Source organism: Geotrypetes seraphini, chromosome 1, assembly GCF_902459505.1.
Source record: "Geotrypetes seraphini chromosome 1, aGeoSer1.1, whole genome shotgun sequence".
Classification (NCBI taxonomy): Eukaryota; Metazoa; Chordata; class Amphibia; order Gymnophiona; family Dermophiidae; genus Geotrypetes; species Geotrypetes seraphini.
In genome coordinates, this window is record NC_047084.1 from 344,338,172 (window position 1) to 344,361,261 (window position 23,090).

Consider the following 23,090-nt stretch of genomic DNA (forward strand, 5'->3'; position numbering starts at 1 on the left):
TGCAGGATCTGCCAGTAAATAGCACTGGAGGAATATAAGACCAAACATAGAAAGGAAATAATTTCTAGCTGTAGCACTGGAAAGGGAAGAAGCAAAGGAAAAGAGTTAAAGAAAGAAGAGAAGAAAAGGGAAGGAAATGATAAAGTAACCAGAAGTACATAGGTGTTTAGCAAGAGAGCATGAGAAAGAGTAAAGTAAAGAGAAACAAAAATGGGATTCTAAAGCAAAATAAAACAAGAGAGAACAAAATTGGAATGTAGAAAAATAAAAAAGAAGCCATGAAAGGCAGAAAGACTGAAAAGTTTTATACTACACAACATAGGGCTCCTTTTACTAAGCCGCGTTAGGGCATTAACGCGCAGAATAGCGCACGCTAAATTGCCGTGCGCGCTGGACGCTAACGCCAGCATTGACCTGGCGTTAGTTCTAGCCACGTAACGCGGGTTTAGCACGCGCTAAAATGCTGTGTGCGCTAAAAATGCTAACGCAACTCAGTAAAAGGAGCCCATAGTATTTCTTATTGCTTCAAAGTCTAAGCATATGCCTTCCACTTTTTTTTCCACTGAAAACTTGTCCAGTTTAGAAATGTAGCCAAGACCATGGCTGTTAACAGTGAAAATACTTCCCTGTAGCAGGTGAGGAAGAAGGCTAGTTGTAGCGATGTTTGGTGTTGTTATACTATGGACGTCTGGAAGAGGTAGTATATCTTCTGTATGAAGGAGATTGAGAGGTGTGTGGTTTAGACAAAGTTGTCATAGTATGTGTGTGGGTTTTTTTTATTTTGTCTGCACTTTTCTCAGTTTCTTTCTCCAAATAGGTCTTCTCCCTTGCAAGGTACAGTAAAACCTTGGATTGTGAGCAACTTGGTGGTGAGTGTTTTGCAAGACAAGGAAAATGTTTTATTAAATTTTAACTTGATAAACGAGTGATGTCTTGTAATACGAGCACGTATACGCTTGACATGTCATCACAACTGAGCCGATGGTTCTTCTCTCTCTGACACGGGAGTGTAGTGACTGTTCTAAATGTACTACAGTACAGTATTTTCTATTAAAGATTTTGGGTTGTGGAACGAATCTGCATTTCCATTATTTCTTATGGGGAAATTTGCTTTGATATACGAGTGCTTTGGATTACAAGCATGTTTCCGGAACAAATTATGCTCACAAACCAAGGTTTTATTGTACAGTTCATTGGACAGACATTCCTGAACTGAAGTTTTCAGGTCTAAGACTCAAAGCCAAGCCAACCTGTGCATTGCAGTGGCTACTGCCGATGATTGGGAAGAAATATCAAAGACATCAAAAGCTGCTCTAGCCATGAACTTTTGAGTAGTAAACAAGATTTTAAAATTCCTGCTGAAACTGTTATAAATTGTCTGGTGGAAGGAATTCCTCAAAGTCTGATAATTGTTTTAGCAAAGATTTAAAATAAATGGACAAGTAAAACTGGCAGGGGGAACAGTGGCCTGTTAATTTTCACCTGCACTTTTGGGTTTCCAATTCCATTTGGACTGGACTCTATCGCAACACTATCTGTATTCTTTCACAAGTTGTGGTTCCTCTTCATCCCTCCAGTGTTTTCACCTCTTCTCATCTAGTCCATCCATCACAAAAAAACATCCTGAGTCAAGGATCACAGACCATAGCTCTCCCCGGTACCTAAGAAACATGCTGTCTGAGGGGCTGATATAAGCTATGCAAGAGGACGGAGTGCTGAGTTCAGCAGACACAAAGATATTTTTACACCCAATGTGGTAAACAAATTGTATGCAAATAATGTGTATGTAAAAGGCATACATCTACAGAAACACATGAGAATACACAGCCTGCTATGGAAGCATGCATACATTCCAGTTCATCGAGCATGCATTAGCAGAAGAATCAGTATTTTGCACATAGATTGTACCAGGGCATGGAGAAGTGTAGCATGTGTATATATTATAAGAACATAAGAATAGCCTTACTGGATCAGACCAATGGTGCATCAAGCCCAGTAGTTCAATCTCACGGTGGCCAATCCAGTTTCCTAGTACCTGGCCAAAAAACAAGGAGTACCAATCCAGGGCAAGCAGTGGCTTCCACCATGTCTTTTCTCAATAACAGACTATGGACTTTTCCTTCAGAAACTTGTCTAAAACTTTCTCAAAACCAGCTACACTCTTACCACAACCTCTGGCAACACGTTCCAGAGCTTAACTATTCTCTGAGTGAAAATTATTTCCTCCTATTGGTTTTAAAAGTATTTCTCTTTTTGCCTAAAGTGCCAGTCTACGCCAGCTGCTTTGTTCCATATTTTCTGGGCTTGTGACCAAGTTCAAACCTTTTAGTCCTTTGGCTGTCTATCTGCAGATGATATTATGGCGCAGAATTCCTCTGCAGGCGGATGTTTTGCTTTTTTTCACAATTTTCTTCTTTGGGACTGTCTAGCATTCTCAATTGTTACAAAAAGCTTCCCTGTTGGCTAGGAAATGTATTCTTTTACTGTGGAGACTGCCTGAAGTACCTACTGTTACCATGTGGAGAAATGAGGAGTTTCTTTTTTTAAAATATGAATATTTGGATGTTAAACATGGTGATCTGGGTGTTGGAGGAGATTTCGGGCTATTTGGGCGCCTGTTTGGGACAATATATCCCATAGAGCCACAAGTGCTCTCCTGAACTTTTGAACCCATAGTGGGTGTGGCGGGTGGGTTGGGAGATGAAGGGGGGCAGTTTAGCTCTGTTTTTGTCCTTATGGTCTACATAAAAAACCACGCGATAGACTTTCTTATTAGAGAATGACACGGTGGTTGTTACCCGCAGCTAGCCGCGGGTAACCCGCCAAAACAGTGACCAAAAAAAAAAAAAGGTCACCACAAGATCAGGGACCAGGCCATTCACCGCCCCGTGGAGCGGTGAATGGTTAGCACGCGCGGTGAACGAGCGTTCGAACCGGCAGCCTCCTCTCTCCCGCCGGCCTGCCATGCATCTCCCTCCCTCCCCCTTACCTTCTCTTGTTGAAACTGGCAGTTTCTATAAGGCTATGTGCTGTATTACAGCCGGAGCCTTGAAGCTGCATCGCGTCGCGTTGCCTGCAGGAAAAGTCTCCTCCGACGCAACTTCCTGTTTCATCGGAGGAGACTTTTCTAGAAGGCAACCCGACGCGACTTCAAGGCTCCGGCTTTAATACAGCGCATAGCCTTATAGAAAGCCCCAGTTTCAACAAGAGAAGGTAAGGGAAAGGGAGGGAGGGAGGGAAATCCACGGCTGGCCAGCAGGAGGGAGCTGCTGGACCGCGTGAAGGGTGCTGGGGGTGGGGGGATGGAGAGGAGAAGACGCTGAAGATGGGGACGGGGCAGTGATGGGGACAGCAGAGATGGGGACTGGACGGTGAAGGGGACAGTGGGGACGGTGACGGGGACAGCAGAGATGGGTACGGGGCGGTGAAGGGGACGGTGGGGACGGGGCAGTGAAGAGGATGGTGGTCCGGAGACGGGACAGTGATGGGGACAGAATTTTTCCCCGTGTCATTCTCTATTTCTTATCATTTGTTTTTCCACTTGGGCTATGTTTACGAATGTTGTGTTTCTTGTATTGAGCAACTTCTAAATAAAAAATATTAAAAAAATAAAAACCAAAAGTATTTCTCTAACGTCATCAAGTGTCCCCTAGTCTTTGTAATTTTTAATGGAGGGGAAAAAAAAAATCGAACGAGGGAGGAGAGGAAGCATACAGGAGGCTGAAAGAAAGGAAGAAATATTGGATGCACAGTCAGAAGAATAAAGTGCAACCAGAGACTGATGAAATTACCAAACAAAGGTAGGAAAATGATTTTATTTTCAATTTAGTGATTGAAATGTGCCAGTTTTGAGAAAGAAAAGATATTAAACTTTAAATGTGAGTGCTGCAGAAAAAATAGAGTACTTGGAGGGCCGCAGAAAAAATAGTTAATGTCTTATTAAAGAAATGACAATTTTGCATGAGGTAAAACTCTTTATAGTTTATATATCTTTCCTTTTAACTGTTAAAGGAAAGTTTTATAAACTATAAAGAGTTTAACCTCATGCAAAATTGTCATTTCTTTAATAAGATACTAATTATTTTTTCTGTGGCCCTCCAAATACCTATAAATCCAAAATGTGGCCCCGCAAAGGGTTTGAGTTTGAGACCATTGATTTAACCCTACCCTTTGTTTTCTATCCGATAACCAATTCCTAATCCAAAACTGACTCTTAAATTTTCTCAAGAGCCTCTCATGAGGAACTTTGTCAAAAGCTTTCTGAAAGTCTAGATACACTACATAAACTAGCTCATCTTTATCCACATGTTTATTCACATCTTCAAAGAAGTCGAGCAAATTGATGAGGCAAGATCTCCCTCGGCTGAGCCCATGCTGACTGTCTCATTAAATCATGTTTGTCTACATGTTCCACAATTTTATTTTTTATAATTGTTTCTATCATTTTGCCCGGCACTGAAGTGAGGCTGTAATTTCCTGGATCTCCCTTGGAGCCCTTTTTAAAAATCACCGTAACATTGGCCACCCTCCAATCTTCAGGTACTACAGATGATTTTAGCGACAGGTTACAGATCACTAACAGCAGGTCAGCAATTTCATGTTTGAGTTCTTTTAATACCCTCGGATGTATACCATCTGGTCCTGGCGATTTATCACTTTTAAACTGTTGATTTGGCTTAATACATCTTCTAGATTCACCGAGATTTCTTTCAGTTCCTCCGCATCATCACCCTTGAAAACCATTTCCGTTTCAGGTAGATCTCTTACATCTTCTTCCGTAAAGACCGAAGCAACGAATTCATTCAGTCTCTCCGCTTTGGCTTTATCCTTCCTGAGCGCCCCTTTTACTCTTTGATGGATTCACTCACAGGTTTTCTGCTTCTGATGTACCTAAAAAATTGTTATGAGCTTTTTCCTGTTTTGCAAGTTTCTCTTCATATCTTCTTAGCTTTCTTTATAAGTGCTTTGCATCTAACTTGCCAGTGCTTTGGTCTCCTTATTTTCTTCATTCAGATCCTTTTTCCATTCTTTAAAGAATATTGTTTTGCTCTAATAGCCTCTTTCACGTCACCTTTTAACCATGACGGCTCTCGTTTCCTCTTCTTTCCACCTTTACTGATACGTGGAATGCATCTGGTCTGGGCTTCCACAATGGTATTTTTAAATAACATCCATGCCTGGTTTATATAGTCCTAACCTTTGCAATTGATCCTTTTAGCTTCTTTTTAACCATTTTCCTCATTTTATCATAGTCACCCTTTCAAAAATTAAATGCCTTTACAGTAGATTTCTTTTGCAACATCACTCCCAGTATCAGCTCAAATTTGATCACGTTGTGATCACTGTTTCCCAGCAGACCCAACAGTTACTCCTGTACTCTGCCTTGCATTTCACGAAGGACCAAATCTAAAATAGCTCCCCCTCTTGTCAGTTCCCGGACCAGTTGCTCCAAGAAGCAGTCATTTATGACATCTAGAAATTTTACCTCCCTAGCACTTCCGTTTAACATTTAATCAGTCAATGTTGGGGTAATTGAAATGGGTATGTTGGACATCTTAGTTCCCGAGTGACTGCCCTGAGGAACGCTGGAATTCCCACGTGATTGCACTGAGAAGCGTTGGAGGTTGGCGTTTGTTTTCAGAAGCCTTGGATATTCGCGTGTCGATTGGGAACAGATAAATCCTTGCTTAAAATTACTGACAGCAGTAGTGGACTATAATTATGCTAATTCAAGTGCTTATCCTGGTGTAAGTTGCCTGATTATTTATCTGAATGGCTTTACCTTACCAGCTTTCAGTGACAAGAGGTGAACAGAACTTTGTGTGTGTATGTGTACATGTACATTTAGAAGTACTTAGCTTTGGAGTGAACAGATCCCTATTATAAAGGCCACAAAACTAAGTACTTCTAAATGTACACATACACAAGAATAACTAAAGTTAACGATAAAATTAATTTATATCTAGAGAATAGAAAATCCAGTGACGATAGGACACGTCAAGCTTTTGGCAATGAGCTTGTTTGAGCCAAAAGTGGTGTCGCTGAGGATCTGCAGTAATTGTTTATAAGGGGTATATGTTGAATGAGCTATATATAATTCATTCATGGTATATACTTAATATATGGTACCTCAATAATACTAAAGCAAAAGGTGCGGTTATTTGAATTGAACAAAATGTATACTCTATGCATAAATTTGGTTGATATGATATCACATAAATTTCTACAGTCAAGTGCATTACCTATCAATTCACAGCTAAAGCATCTTCCCATAAACCATGCATTCGGTGAAGCTATCATCTCAGCTCCTCACCCTCTTACTATTGCATTTTTTTTTCTCATTTTGTTCACTAGATTATGGTTAGCTCAGACTAGCAAAAGAAACTGGCACAAAATAGTGAAATAGCATTTTATTCCTCAGACCATGCACTTAAAACCCAGCATTCGAAAACAAAACAAAACAAAAACCAGGCTTAATAGCTAATGACTTCATCACTATTGGATTTAAATAAACGGTGCATTGATAGCTACTTCTAATCAACTATTTGTACAAGTTTTTGTGTACACTAAATTCTTCTGCACAGACTAGCCATAGCACAAAAAACTGTGCACAAAGCCTGCACTAAGCCTCTCACACTTTATTACAGTAGCCCAGTGTTTATCAATCTTTGTGGCCAAATAAAATTGTGAGAACCTCCAGAAGTGTAGAATGATGCACCTAAGAGAGCCCTCCCAGCAATGGATGAGCTGCATGCTTACAGATGGCCAATTCCCACAAGGTCTTAATGACATCGTTATCACCCCTATTCTGAAAGACCCAAAGGGCGCAACAGATCAGCTATCCAACTATAGATCTATAGCCTCAATACTGCTATATGGAAGGCCTTGTGACAAAACCTCTCACTGACTACCTAGAAAACTATAACACTCAGGCTTCAGGTCCAACTACAGCACAGAAATACTAATAGGCTCTCTACCAGACACAGCCAGAAAACATCTAAGTAAAAGCAAAAAAATGCTAGTCATACAATTTGATCTCATTGCAGCATTTGACCTGGTAGACCATGACATCCTACTACAAACAATGGAAGCAATAGGAATCGCAGGTAGAGTTTACACACGGTTTCAAAGATTCCTTCAACAACAAAAAAAAATCAGATTACTGGATCATCCCCTGTAGAGACCCCTCCCCAAGGCTCTCCATTATCTACAACACTCTTCAATCTCTACATAGCCACACTCGGTACTTACCTGAACAAATTAGGCTTAACTTCATATAGCTACGCAAACAAAATCACCATCCTCCTTCCTTTCGACCAACATACTTCCAACACAACAAACATACTACACATAACACTAGAAACAGTGACAAAATGGAAGACAGACCACAAACTAAAGCTGAACCAAGACAAAACTAAATTCCTACTTCTTGAAAAAAAACAAAACCCCATCCATAACAATTCTTGAAATAAACTCCATCACATCCCTTGCAACCCAATCTAAAACTGCAGGAAATAGTGAAGACAAAGGCTGCACCATGCAACCCCAAATCAACAAAACAGTCCAGAAAGACTTCACAGTCATGTGCAACTTAAGCCAAATCCAAAAAAACACTTTGACAAAAAACAATTCAGATTCCTGGTCCAGTCCCTAGCTCTAGGACTACTAGACTACTGCAACATCCTATACTTGTCATGCCCTGCCAACATGATAAAGCAATTACAAACAGTGCAAAATATAACCCTCAGACTGATATACTCGTTGAAAAAATACAACCACATTACCACTGCCTTCCAAGACTTACACTGGCTCCCTGTACAAGCACGCATACTCTACAAATTGTACTGTATGCTATTCAAAGACCTGAATGGCGCTGGACCAACCTATTTAAACAATCGCCTAACCAGGAACAATACATTCAGACCAAGGAGAACACCTGCACCCTTCACTCACCTCCCAATCAAAGGTATACAACATAAGAAAATGTATGATGGCCTACTAGCCACCCAAGCAGCGAAACTAGACCACCATATCTCCAACCTGCTAATCACAATGTCCAACTACAAAACCTTCAGGAGAGAATTAAAAACCAAGCTATTCAGACAATTTGTCAAGTCACACTAACCTTCTCAATATATTCCCAGACCATAATGCTTCTTCTAAAGTATCTATCTTGTAATCTCACTGGGTATGTCCAGATTAATTCTTTGTAATCCACCTAGAATCAAAAAGTATTGGCGGAATAGAAGGCACTAATGTAATGTAGTGACTCTAAGTAAAGGTTTTGTGACGCCATTTAGGATTCTGACCCACAGGTGAGAAACTCTGCATCAACCCCTGAATGTGGCCAGCAGGTATCAAAATGTGCTGAACAATGACCAATTCTGACAGTGGCTATGAACAAAACTCATGTAAGGAATATTCCCTCCAAGCTGTATGGAAATCTACTGCCATGTTCCTGCTGGTAAGGGTTGTTCACATTCAATCATGGGGGACAGGTAGATTCTGTAGGACTCCCAAGGAACCTGCCTGTCCCTCACAAATGAAAGGACGACTGCTGCCCAGCTTAGAAGAAACATTGGCTGTGAATGTACTTTTGAGATGTCTTCAGTCATTGCTACAGTAAAATTTGGGACTCTTTGAGTAGCAAGTACTGGGCAAAGCAGAGTCACAATGATGAGCCAGGATACCTTTTTTTTAAATCACACTATCTGTTGTAATGTCACACATTCATACTCTAGGTACCTGAGTAACATATTGAGCCGGAAGAACAGCATATCCTAAACTTCCTGCCCCAGGTGCTGGTGCCAGAACTGTTCCTGGAGGAAAGTTAGTGAGATTTGGCTGAATTTGTGGCAAGGGAGTGGCTGGCATAATAAGTCGCTGTTGTGGCTGGCTGGTAGTCACAATCGAGCTTGTGTTGACTGGTTTTGGAGCCACCTGAAAGAAAAATTATGAATATGAAACTCTCATAACAGGCATCATAATATTACTCCAATCATCCTATGAGGTGCTGAATAATTATTTTGTGCAAAACTGTAAACTTCATTGAAATCTAAGTTTTATAGGACTGGCAATGGAAATGATATCAAAGCCACTTTATTTACATACCTGCTTGACAGTCTGAGCTGGGATAATAGGAACTGACATCCGGACAGGTGCTGCATTAACCACCACTGGCTTAGCTATTCAACAGAAATCAAGTTATTCAAATTACACAGGTATACATTTACAGTTAAATTGCAAAAAAGCTAAATATATAAAATAGGAATAAGTAAACACAGAAAAGTCACACATTTTTTAAACCAAACTTTTTTCTTCTAGCTCCCCTCCAAATCACATACAATCTAGTAAAGACAGATTTAGGCTTGTGGGTCAAAATACTTTACTTTTTTTTATTTATTTATTTTTTTTAAACACATTTAGCTCTCAGTGAAAGTCCAGCTGTCCTCCACCTTACCCAAAGAACATGTAGGGGACAATTTTATATGAGGAAACTGATGTCAGAATCCCAAAATGTACCTATTTTAAGGCTTAAATTATGTTTAGTCTTATATCCCACCAAATCCTCACAAATCAAGAATTCTAGGTGGGTTAAAATCAGCACAATACTACAGTGCCATGTAGGGTAAAGCTCATTAACAAGGGGGCGTGGCTTGGAGCACGCAAAATGGTCGCATAGCAACAGAGCTCCCTGAACTCAGACAACTAAAGGAAAGGAAACAGCTGCTAAGAATCGCTCACCTGAGTTATAAAAACAAAAAATAACTTCTGAAATGGCTACCACAAGGCAAGGCAAATCGGAGAAGCTGTGCACTTCCGGTGTATCGGCAAAAAGATCTAAAGTGACTCCGGTGTCGCCGTCGAGTGTCCCGATCCCGTTGGAAACAGAGGAATTCTCAGATAAAGCAGATATAATGGCAAAGCTATTTAAAATTAAATTAATGCTGACAGACAACGCTGGCAAAATTTCTGAGGTAAAGGAGGAGGTGCTGGGTCTGAGGCAGGAGATCCAGACTGACAGGCAGAGGATGTCTGTGATTGAGGAGAGAATTGAACTGCTGGAAACTGTCACACAAAAGTGTGACAGTGAAAGACAAAATGTAGAAAGCTTGAAAAATCAGCTGATAGATTTGGAGAATCGGGGGAAAAGGAAGAACATCAGAGTGCTTGGACTGGCTGAAAATCTTGAAGGGGGAGACACTGTACAGTTTTTAGAGAACTTACTACCTAAACTGTTACAGTTAAACTCCAAGTGGCCGTTGGAAATAGAACGGGCACATAGAATCCCTTCAAAAAAACAAGTGAATCAGAATGGCCCCAGACCCTTGATTTTTAAAGTTTTGAGATACCAGCAAGCTTTAGAAATCCTGAAAGTAGCAAAAGCGAACAAAAATTTAAATTATAAAGGGTCTAAATTGTTATTGGTTCCAGACTTTGCAAAACATACTGCAAACATCAGAAAGCAGTTTCTTATGCTGAGGCAGCAGTTGAAAAAAAAAGGTTACATGTACGGCTTGTACTATCCATCTACAATGCGAATATCTACTGGAAATAAGTCCTGGTATTTTCAAGACCCTGCAAAACTTAAAGAATTTCTATCACAAGAGGAACCGATGTCTACATAAAGAAAAATTGATTAAAGGAAAAAGAGAAAATGGAGAAGACTCATTTTGAAGAGAAGAAAAGAGGGGAAAAAAAAAGGAAGACAGAAGGAAAAAAAAAAGTGGATTGATACTGGTCCAAGTTATTTTTACTGCATTTTATTGCAGATGAAGAGCTTTTGACTAATTTTTCAATATTGTGAATTTACTGATACATTTTTAATTTAACAAGAAATTAATTATCTATGAGAAATATTATAAATATAATATATATATTTACCTAACTACTAATAACTAACCATCCTGAATAACAATAATTGATTAATATGAGGAAATAAATATAGGATATTACATATTTCAAAAGGGATTATTAATAAAATAGGAAATAATTTTAGACTTTTATTAATAAATATGAAAATATATATTTTATTCAAATATTTATTTATATTGAATATATCATGATTGATTTTTAAATGAGAATGTTATAAATAAATTGGTTAGATGCTAATATTAGTAATATATTAACGCTATGAATGAATATATTTAAATTAACAATGAATATTTAATATACATGGAATTATAGTTAAAATTGAAAATGTTAACAAAATATTAAGATAGGATATATATTACTTTGAAAGGAAGATATATTTAAAATTTATATGAATTAAGTATGATTCTTAATATAATGATATATTTTACCTAGATACTAATTGATATGAAATATAAAAATTATTAAATAAAGGGTTAAGTCTGGGAATTGGGTTTTTTAAAGAAGAGATAATTACTAAGGAGATAAAGATTTTTAAGATACTATTATTTATATGAATAACTTATATGAATGAAAATTTATTTGAATAGTTATATTTGAATTCATTATAGATAATTTTATGTTATTTGCTACAATGAAATATTAATATTAATGATAATAATTATTAATTGAATGATGGAATATGTATGGATAGAAATAATGAAATATTAAATATGTGGGGGGAAAAAGAATAGCTGAATTTTTGAGAGATATTAATTCAATATGGAGGGATATTAGTTGTCTGGGGGAGGGGGTTTAGGGTCTGCTATACCAATGTGTGTTCCAGATCAGACAATGATTTTGGGGGGAGGGGAGGGAACATAGAGAGAGGGAGGGGGGTTCACAGTAATAATATATTGATGAGGATTGAAAATGGGATAAATGTAAAATTTGAATTTTTCTTTTATAATCTTATTTTAGGGGGGAAAAGGATGGGGGAATTGGATAAATGAATTATATTTACTTAATGTGCTGAGGTCTGGTCATCTTTTTTATTTTAGAAATATTTGCCAAAATTTAATTATAAAATAGATGGATATAAAAATTTATTCTATTAACGTCAATGGTTTAAATCATCCTATTAAGAGAAAGAAAGTACTAACATTCCTTAAAAAGCAAAATGCGGACATATATTTTATTCAAGAGTCGCACCTTTCTGATATTGAATCTAAAAAGTTATCTGGGGTTGGATTTCTAAATGCTTCTTTGCACCTGCAATGGGGAAAAAAGCTGGGGTTGCTGTTCTGATAAATAGGAAGTGCAATGCTGATTTCAAATTAATAAACTATGATCCTTTAGGAAGATGGGTGCATATCAAAATGGTTCTGGGAAATACAACCCTGGATTTATTAAATTTATATGCTCCTAATTCGAATCAAATGGAGTTTTTCAAACAAGTTCAACAATTACTGTTACCACTGGCTACTTCTAATTTAATCGTAGCAGGGGATTTCAATGCTGAATTGGATCCAATTTTGGATAAGAGACCAAGTAGAATTATGAAATCGTTAGGTTTAGATAATTTGGTTCAATCTTGTAATTTAGTTGATATATGGTGTATTCTTCATTTTAATGATCAGGAATTCTCTTTTTGTTCTCAGGTCCATAAATCTTTCTCACGAATTGATTATATATTCGTGTCTAATAATATAGCGCAGCGAGTGATGAATGCAGTTATTGATCCCATTATAATTTCAGACCATGCTGGTGTGTGGATTGACTTTAAGAATAATGATATAGTACATTTCGATCCAATTTGGAGATTTGATAATGCTTTACTTGCGGACTCGAACTTTCTGGAAGATTTTAAATTAAAGATGAATGAATTTTTTCAAATAAATAATTCGGACAATATTAATGCTGAGATTTTGTGGGACGCATTTAAAGCAACAATAAGAGGAAATATTATTTCATATTCAGCATTTATCAAAAAACAACTTAAAAAACAATATGTTGATCTGGAAAACCAAATTAAAGTATTAGAAAATAAATTAATTAAGAACTGGGAACATAATACATTACAAAGTTTATTAAAAATAAAAGCGAAATATAATGAGATTTCTTCTCAATTTGTGAGAAAAGATATCTTCTATAAGCAAGTTCAGTACTATGGTAATTCAAACAAAGCTGGAAGATTATTAGCTAATTTTCTTAAAGCAAAAAAAAAGGAAATCTAAGATTATTGCAATTAAAGATACACAAGGCAACACACACACTAACACCAAAGATATTTTAATACAATTTCTTGATTTTTATAAAGATTTATATTCTTCTGAATCTTATGAAAATAAAGAACAAGAGGGATTAAATTTCTTAAACTCATTTATTGGACCAAATGTTCCGGATCATATAAAACGAAGTTTAGAAGATCCTATATCTTTAAAAGAAATAGAATCAGCATTGAAGTCTCTTAGAGTTGGATCCGCTCCGGGTGGTGATGAATTCTATAAAACATTTCAAAATATCATCTTACCATATTTATTAAATTTGTATCAATATCAAATAAATAATGGGACTATATCAGGTACTATGGCTGATTCGGTAATTATTGTCTTACCAAAACCAAACAAGGATCCTACCTTGGTTTCAAACTACAGGCCTATCTCTTTATTAAATGTAGATGGTAAGTTGATTGCTAAAGTATTAGCAATAAGATTGGCAAAAGCTCTTCCTTTTATTATTGATATACACCAAACAGGATTTATTGCTAAAAGACACTCATCAAACAATACTAGATTAGCATTCCACTCTTTAAATTTAGTTAAAAATATGAATGATCCAGCTTTTATGCTATCTTTAGATGCAGAAAAAGCATTTGATAGAGTGGAATGGAGTTATATGTATCAAGCTCTGGAATGGTTTGGAATAGGCCCCGGTTTTATTAAAATGATTCAGACATTGTATAGCTCTCCTGGTGCAAGATTATATATTAATAACAATTTATCAGATAGATTTAACTTGCGTAGGGGAGTTAGACAAGGATGTCCTTTGTCCCCCTTACTTTTTGATATTGTTTTAGAACCCTTATTAATTGCAATTAATCAAACTAAGGAGATAAAGGGAATCCCATTTTCTTACTGGGAATTTAAACTTTCTGCATATGCAGATGATATATTATTATATTTAAGAGAACCGGGGAATACTGTTCCAAGTTTACTTAATCTTCTAGAGAAATTTGGGAAATTTTCTGGATATAAAATTAATTGGAGTAAATCGGAAATTCTTCCAATTAATGTTCACTGTACCAAAGGATTATTTGATTCATATTCATTTATTTGGAAAGAAGAAGGATTAAAATATTTAGGTATTATTATCAAAAATACAATTGAAGATACAGTAAAAGAAAATGAAAAACTTTTATTAAAAAAAATAACAGAAATGTGTGAGCAATGGAATCCTTTACATCTTTCTTGGTGGGGAAGAGTCCAAACAATTAAAATGATGATATTGCCTGTGGTTTGTTATCAAATGAGTATGATACCAATATTTTTTCAGGGGTCATTTTATAAAAAGTTAAACAATATTCTTACAAAATTTGTTTGGTTTGGGAAAAGACCCAGAATTGCTTTAGTATCTTTACAAAGACCAATTGTGGAGGGAGGGGTAAATTTTCCAAATTTTTATAGGTACCATCAAGCCTATATTCTAAGACAGGGTATGTATTGGATCCTCCCAGATCTCATGGAGAATGTACCAGATTGGCTATATCTAGAATGGCGGCTCCTGTTCCCACTACATCCAGAACATCTAATTAGTATAAACATGCCAAGAAGATATAAGGATAACAGAATTTTATTGGATACTTGGAAGACGTTAAGATATGTTAGTAATCTATCACCAGAACCAATTGCTAAATCATTAAATCAATCAATTTGGGTAAACTCCAAGATCAAGATTGGCGGATACAAAATCGTCTGGAAACAATGGATAATTGCAGGTATACGAACATTGAATGATGTTATTTCAGAAGGAGCAATGCTTAGTTTTTCACAATTGCAACATAAATTTGGATTAAATAAAACACAATATTTTAAATGGTTGCAACTGAAGCAAGCTATTCAGGCAGGGTTCCCTGAATGGAAAGCTCTTAATACTCAATATAGTCTGCAGGTTCTATGTTTCCAGGCGGATTTTTTGGGTCACCAAGCCGCAAAATGGTATAAATTGTTAAATGGATTTTTAAACAAAAAAAAGAAAACTGGACTTAGGGATATTTGGAGTATTGAGATTGGTCAGACAATTTCTGAATCTCAATGGCCACGATTTTGGTCCTGGAGATTAAGATCTACAAAGTCAGCATCTATGAGTCAAACTTGGTTGTTTTTGTTACATAGAACTTTATGGACCCCTACGCGTTTACAAAAAATAGATAGTACTAGATCTAATAGATGCTGGCATTGCAGAGTAGAAGTCGGGACATTAGATCACTTAATTTTTTTTTGTCCCTGTATAAATGCATTTTGGAAACTAATTTGGCCCCAAATTAATGAATTACTAGAAAATCATGTAGGACTCTCATATGATACTATACTATTTGGTACAGCAATGAGAACTCAGAGTCCGATTTCAGCAAACAATAACAAACTATTATTAATATTGACAGGGGTCGCCATGCAACAAATAACTCAAAATTGGAAGGACTACACCAAATTAAATTTTACTTTTTGGTGGAATTCAGTCTGTCATATATACAAAATGGAAAAAACAATAGCATTACAACAGGGAAATATTCATAATTTTAAGAAAATTTGGGAACCACTGACTCGATATTCCAATAATCAGGTTTCATAGCACATTAGTAATGGATATATTAGATTGGGGAAGGGTGGGAATGTATATTATAGGGATTTAAGAACTGAAGAAAGGGGAGGGTTATATTTTATGTGATAAGATGAATTACTTGTAATCACAATTTTTCACGTATTAATTGAAGTTTATGTATAATTAAATTATTGTAAGAATGAAAAATTTATAAATAAAATATTTTTAAAAAAAAGCTCATTAACAAGGAGTTATAGATATTATCTAGAGCTTTCAACATAATACAGCAGAATAGGGTAATGCAGTATAGGGTAATCAGAAATGATTTTTAACATAAGTTGTACATATTATATAATTATCAACATGTTACAGCAGTGTGGGTAATGTATCAGATAGGAGCTCAATTCTCAAACAATTGTCTTTGTTCCTGTTGGCTTCTATTATTTAGTCTGCATTTCTTTGAGACACTGGTAGGGATTTCTTTAAAATCATGTTTTTAGGTTTCTTTGAAACAGGTTGTATATGTTGGTTGTGCGAATATCAATGGGAAGTGAGGTCCATCCTTTTGCTATTTGGTAGATAAATGATTCGCTGTGGTCTGTTTTGAATTTTAGAGTCTAAAATGACACGGTCTCAAAATTCATCACCGTTCCTGTCCCCGCAGAAAACTGTGGGGAAACAATCCTGTGTCATTCTTTAGTGTCTATCTCAATCTCAGTCCTTCTACACCAGCATTCTTCAATGCAAGGCTTGAGGCTCAGGGATTGTGCCAATTCATACTCTGATTCTTCCCTCTCTCCTTGAAGAATGGCATGGAAATGGTTTTCTGCAGTTATCTGCAGGGACAAGAATGGTGATGAATTTTGCCACTGTGTCATTCTCTATCAGAGTTGGTAATGATAAGATTAAGTTGTTAGAGTTACATTGATCCACAGATCTTCCTAATAGCTTTGTAAATCTGGGGAAATTTATCTGGAGCATCGTCATCTAGCGTTTTGAAAGCTAGGCAGCACTGCCCCTTCTATATTCCAATCAATCCTCCATTGCAGTATTATCCCCCTCTGTGTGCCTATCTAGCCTCTTTTGGCATTATCTCCCTCTGTAAACCAATCTACCCCCCTTTTAGCATTTTCCTCTCTGAAGGAAAAATTATGTTCTTACCTGTTAATTTTCTTTCCTTTAGACGCAGCAGATGAATCCAGAGACTAGTGGGATAGGACACATCTACCAGCAGGCGGAGATAGATAAACTGATTAACAGGAGGTCCTATTGGCTGGCACTCCTCCTGATTCTCCAGTATTGCTCCTTGCCCAAGCATCCGGAACTAGTAATATACTTAGCATGTAAGAAAAAAAAACTTCTTTCCCATCAGAAAATACAAAGGTAGCAACACAGAAGACCACGGACAACCACAATTAAACTACTGAAACTCACAAAACAGAAACCAGAAATGGGTGGGGCTCTGGATTCATCTGCTGCGTCTAAAGGAAATAAAATTAACAGGTAAGAACATAATTTTTCCTTCCTTAGCAACAGCAGCAGATGAATCCAGAGACTAGTGGGATGTAGCAAAGAAATCCTAAATCTGAGCGGGAAGTTAACCCCATCTCCACAACGAGCGGAGCAACATGAGGCTCAGCATGTGCTGACACATGCAACCAGGAATGCAAAGAAAAGAATGATCAGAAGAGCAATTAGCCTCAAGACATAACTCCCCAAGGATAAAACCTTCTAGGCTCAGCCGAAGAAGCAGCCATAGCTCCCGCTGAATGAGCAGCAAGATCTGCCATCAAAGGCTGCTTCACTGGAACTCAGGAAGGGAGCTAATGGTGAGAAGCCTCCCAGAAAGGAAAAGCCACCCAAAGGAAGTATCAGCCACAGGGGAAGACGTCTATCGCCTGGATAAGCGAAGAAAGAATCTACATCGCAGAACCCTTACACGTCACCCATGACTGTGCAAAAGCGAGGTCGTAACACCAAAGTAGGCCGAAGCCCTAGGTAGATCAGACCCAATGAAATCCGTCCAGAGAACCCAGGAAGCTCACAGCTCGGCCGATGAAAGACTCAGAGCCACACCGCAAGGACTAAGAACTGCGCCCCGAAAGCGAGCATGAGATGGCCCATCCATTCAATCATCAGCCAGGGAAAAATACAGACAAAAGAGGCGAGAAGAGAAAAAAGCAACCCTGCTACCTCCTCTGACTGGCCCTTCCTCGCCTGCGGAAGGAGGCAGGAAACATTGAATATCGAGACAAGGCCAAGAGGTCCAGTTCCAGGATATCTTCCCCTTATACAGAGAGAAGGATGCAGAAGAATGTAGTACTACTACCAAATAGTATAGCGAATGTGCAGAAAGGCATACACAGCATTGCACATTGAAACCTACAATAGATGGTCACGCTCAGAGTATGCAGCGAGAAAGTCCATCCAAACACATTTCCTGCCCCATAAAATGATCCGCTAACAGAAGAGGAAAATGAGATTCCACCCAGTGAAGTAGAACCACAATATCACACGGCAACCGCCACAGTCATAGAGAACATCCACCATCCTAATCCTGACCTAAAACACTGTCAGCAGCATTCTGAAAAAATGGTCTGAAACTCTGAAAACGGTAGCTTGACCAGGAGGCAGAGTAGCAGAAAGAACAAGTATCGAGGCGCCTCTTAAGACCAGACTCCATGAGCTGAGGAATGACAGCATTGAGCCCCCTAACCCGACAGCCTTGGCTGTTCGGCGACAGCGAGCAAGCCAGCAAAGACCGTGGCATGCCCTTGAAAAGAGTAATCTCGCTGAGCCACCAAATTATACTGAGTGACGCTGGAGGAGTCGATGAAATAACACAACTGGGGCCCAGAGAAAGCGGGAACCACCGGAATAAAAGCGACTGCCGAAGCGGTCCAATGCGAAAGTAAGCCAAAGACCCCAGTGGAGGAGAGCCCCATGTAGCCCAGGACTCGAACCGAAGCCCATACGGTTGGTCTCAGTGACTGAAGAAGAAGGCAAACAGGATACATTGTCCTAGTTTCTGGGAAGAAACCCATTGCTCTCCAAGAAGAATAACAACAGCGTCCCGATTTTCAAATAAGCAGCACAGGAGAAAAGAGCGCCATGCAAACGTGAGGAGCCACATCCAAAGAACTGAAGAAAAGAAATCACTCTTGAGGTGTACGGCACCTGACCCGGCCGGAAGATGCCCAAATCAAGCAGACAGCCAAGAAAGAAAGGAGGTGATGCTCCAGTTCGTGCCACAACGCCATCACTGCCCACCTGATCCAACAGGTTCGGGAAGTCCTGGCCAGGCGAAATGGCAAGGGCCAAAACTGAGAGTGCTGCTCAAAGAGAAGCAAGCGAACCTAGGGCAGATTCGATGTCCATAGCGAACATGGAAATATTCTCCCAGTGACACTTCATAAAAGAGAAACTAAGTCAGCACAATGAGATCCAGCCCCCAGGCTGACCAAATTCCCTTGTCCTGGGCACCAGGACGTAAGAGGAAGAACCTCCCCGTAGTACCGGAAGAACTGACAGAACTGCCCCGAGGAACAGTAACCTATAAAAGGTAAGCTCAATACATAGAGACCCCAAGAACGAACCAGAAGCGGATGAGGATTCAAAGAGGCAAGCATCCTGAAAATGTCCAAAGCCCCCTGACCGGATATCATAGCGTGTTCCCCCTTATGAGAAAGCCCAAAGAGTCAGTGGAAGAAGCCAAGATCCCTTCAGAATGAAGAGCAAAAGGCCAGGAAACCACTGGACAAAAAAGGTAAGTTCCGAAAGATGTCGTTGTATCTATGACAAATGGCCACTGCCGAAGTGACAATGCCGCCCGAGGACGGCAAAGCAAAGATACGACCTATACTGCGGAATAATTCAACATTTAAGCCACCTCCGTCGAGAATCAACGCTGAAAAGAACTGCTGCGGCTGAACCGCTATACTGAGCAATCTCACAGTGGTCACCCCGAATTAACTGATGTAGAATAAGGAAGTGAGCCAAAAAAGAGCCAGTACCAGACTCACTAAACGTCTCACCAGTGGTACCAGAAATAAACAAGCCTAACCACCCTGGCTCCAGTGGGCAAGAGGAACCGGAATCACCGTCTCAAGGTCCATGAACCCCTGGAGTGGCCGAACACCCACAACACCTTTGGCTGCACAAAACATGGTGAAAGAATCTGTAAAAGTAGAGAAGGAGGCAAAGTCGCCACCAACCGAAAGAAGGTCTAAAACCCATTAACCATACAGAGACATGTCTTCCCCTATGTAAGAAAGCCGTATGAGCTGGCAGAGGGAGCCAAGATCCCAACAAAGGAAGTGTAGAAGATGCGACATGGGTTAGACAAGACCAGGAAGTTCCAGATAGAGTAAATAAACCCCCGTGAAAAAACCCAGTTCGGAGCGAAAGCAGGAACATAAGAAAGAGTCCACGGAGACAGCTACAAAACCACACTGCCCGTAAAGGGAAGACTCACTAGGCAGAATGTTAAAGCTGCAAGAAGCACCTGATGGCAACGAACAGTACCACTATGCCTATAAGACAAAGCTGAGATCCCAAAAGAGAACCTCAGCTATGAAACCAACTGCCAGATATCCTACACCCCTTTCAAAAGCCACTTGTGTCAAAAAGAGAGAAAGCACAGACCCCTGAACCTGGAGGAATCGGTGAAAGGGTACTCGAGATAGTCCTTGTCAACCGTGTTAGGCCCTCAAAGAGGTAGGCACAGGGTAAACATTGACATATCCCCGGCCACCAAAAGCATGCCCCAGGCTACAAGAAGCTGTACAGCATGTGCTGCCAGCTCGGAGGGCCGTCCAATATTCCAAATGAGAAGATGGGGTTTCCAGAATTTTGCGAAATAGACGCCGAAACCGGGAGGACCAGCTACTCAAAAAATGAAGAGGAGAAAGGGCATCAGAGAAAGGGCGGGACTACCGGAAGAGGAAGCAGTGTAGCGCAGGGCTCAGAGAAGGGGCGGGACCACCGGCAGAGGAAGCAGCTGGGCTCACTGGCATCCGGAAACAACGGTAGGCAGCTTCTCCATGCGGGAGGGGGAGGGGGGAGGCTGTGGGGGTGCGAGCGGTCCTTCGGAAAGGAAAGTCGGGGCGGCGAAAGAAGAGTCGGGGCGGGCGAAAGGAGAGGCGGGGCGGGCGAAAGGAGAGGCAGGGCGGGCGAAAGGAGAGTCGGGGCGGGCGAAAGGAGAGTCGGGGCGGCATGCGCGGTATACGCGTGTGCACGCTATAGTAAAATTTTGTTACATAAATTTCTGTTCCCTGCGCGCAATACCCGTGTGCGCGGTATATGGGTGAAAATACGGTAATAGTAATACCCAAAGACCCATGCCTCCATGTAGTGCCTCCCCCTACTCCACCCCGTTCCCCTCTCCCCAGCCCCCTCTGGTCTCCCCCACACCTTTTTAAAAAGGGAAACTACCCCTACAGCATGCAATTGAAGTACAGCCAGCATTTGTGAAAGGAGAAGGGCATCTGCCAAGGATTGACAAGGCCTCACTTTGAAATGAGATATAGTAAGTGTCGTTGATAACTTTAAGAACCCACAAGTGTCATCAGAAATCAACATTGTAGACGACCTCAGACTGATTGAGGAAGCATCAGAGAAAAAGAGTGTTGCTCTTCAGAGGCATATGAAGAAAGGCTGTGCATGTTCAGAAGGAGCTGCCGTGTGAGGTTGCTGAGGCTGGTTTTGCTGCTTTTGCGTCAGGAGCTGAGATATAAAAGTATATCAACCTTGATATGAATAGGAAGTAGACTTTGTGCTATTCAAGCATTCCCATTCCGTTCATGTTGTGGCCACCACAATGGTACGAGAAACTGTTAGCCATACTAGGCGTCTCATAGTCCGACATTGCAGAAGGTCTAGATCAGTGTTTTTCAACCTTTTTTGGGCAAAGGCACACTTGTTTCATGAAAAAAATCACGAGGCACACCACCATTAGAAAATGTTAAAAAATTTAACTCTCTGCCTATATTGACTATATATAAAGTAATTCTCTTGAATAGGAATCAAATAAACACAAAGAAAGTATTTTATAATTACTTTATTACGAAATAAAAATTATAAAAATTATAAAATACTTTATTCAGTGCGAAACCTGGGCCTGTTTGGCTGAACACAAAGCTGATATTCTGGCTGGAATCGAAGAAAGACACACACACGTAGCTCTTCGTCAACAGCTCTCAGTCTCTCTCTGTATTTGGTTTTTATAGCATACATAAATAGACAAATATACCCTCCATCCTTTTTATTAAACCACAATAGCAGTTTTTAGCGCAGGGAGCTGCGCTGAATGTCCAGCGCTGCTCTTGACGCTCATAGGCTCCCTGCGCTAAAAACCACTATTGCGGTTTAGTAAAAGGTGACCATATTGTAAAATATAGACAGCAGATATAAATTCAGAACTGTGCATAGTAAGTGAAGGGAAGTTTTCATCTCTGGGAATTTACCCAGTTAACTATTAAGTTATTTGGGCAAATTCCTTTGAAAACTGTGGTAATACTGCCTCCACTTTGCTAAATTTAAAATAAAATCATTTTTCCTACCTTGTCTGGTGATTTCTGGTTGCACTTTCTTCTTCTGACTGTGCATCCAATCTTTCTTCCCTTCTATCAGCCTGTATGCTTTCTCTCCTCCACACCTCATTCCCTCCCCCAACTTTTTCTTCCTCTCTCCCTGACCTTTCTTTCTTTTTTTCTGTTTCTCTTCTTTCCTTCTGTTTCCCTGCCTGCCCCCTTTCTTTCTTTCTCCCTGCCGTTCCCCAAGCCACTGCCACTGCCGCTGCCGCTGCCATCGGGGAACAGGACCCACCAATGGATAACAGGCCCCAAAGCCGACGCCGACGCATGCTCTCCCTGACGTCAATTCTACAATCGGAAAGGAAGTTCCGCCCAGCCAGGCAGCGATTGGCTGGCCCGAACTTCCTCTCCGACTGTAGAATTGACGTCGGGGAGAAGAAGACTTATCGGCTCGATAGATTAGATCGCCAAGACAAAGTGAGTCCTGGGTGATCGACTCACTTTGCCTTGGCAAGCTACTGGCGCCCCTGCCTCAGGCCCCCTGTCAGCTCCGGGCCCGGCGGCCCTGCGGCACACCAGGCAACATCTCGTGGCACACTAGTGTGCCGCGGAACAGCGGTTGAAAAACACTGGTCTAGATGACCTCTCAAAAGCATGATAGGCTGACCTTGCTATATATTAGAGTCTATGAATTTGATGATATTCTAAAAGGTGCTATGAAGGAAAATACTGCAAAAGCCAGGCCATTTCCTGCTCAGTTGCTTTAGATAAATGGACATATAGAAAGTGTAAGAAAGGATTCTGGTCGCCAGCCTAGAATTTTGAAAAAAGACAACGTCCAAATTTGTCTCAAATACAGCCTTGATGCCCTAGAGGTGCTGAGGC

The 23,090-nt window shown here is 39.7% G+C and overlaps 1 protein-coding gene across 6 annotated transcripts in view; it reads right to left on the reverse strand.

Annotated features, from left to right (window-relative positions):
- The window catches only part of LIN54 (lin-54 DREAM MuvB core complex component), a 227,385-nt gene that overhangs the window by 70,961 nt on the left and 133,334 nt on the right, over positions 1–23,090 (reverse strand). For all 6 annotated transcript variants that reach the window (XM_033962745.1, XM_033962726.1, XM_033962735.1 and 3 more), the window contains 2 exons: positions 9,112–9,185; positions 8,746–8,940 (listed from right to left, as the gene is read on the reverse strand). In XM_033962745.1, the coding sequence (XP_033818636.1) occupies positions 8,746–8,940; positions 9,112–9,185 (269 nt within the window). The remainder of the gene's footprint in view (positions 1–8,745; positions 8,941–9,111; positions 9,186–23,090) is intronic.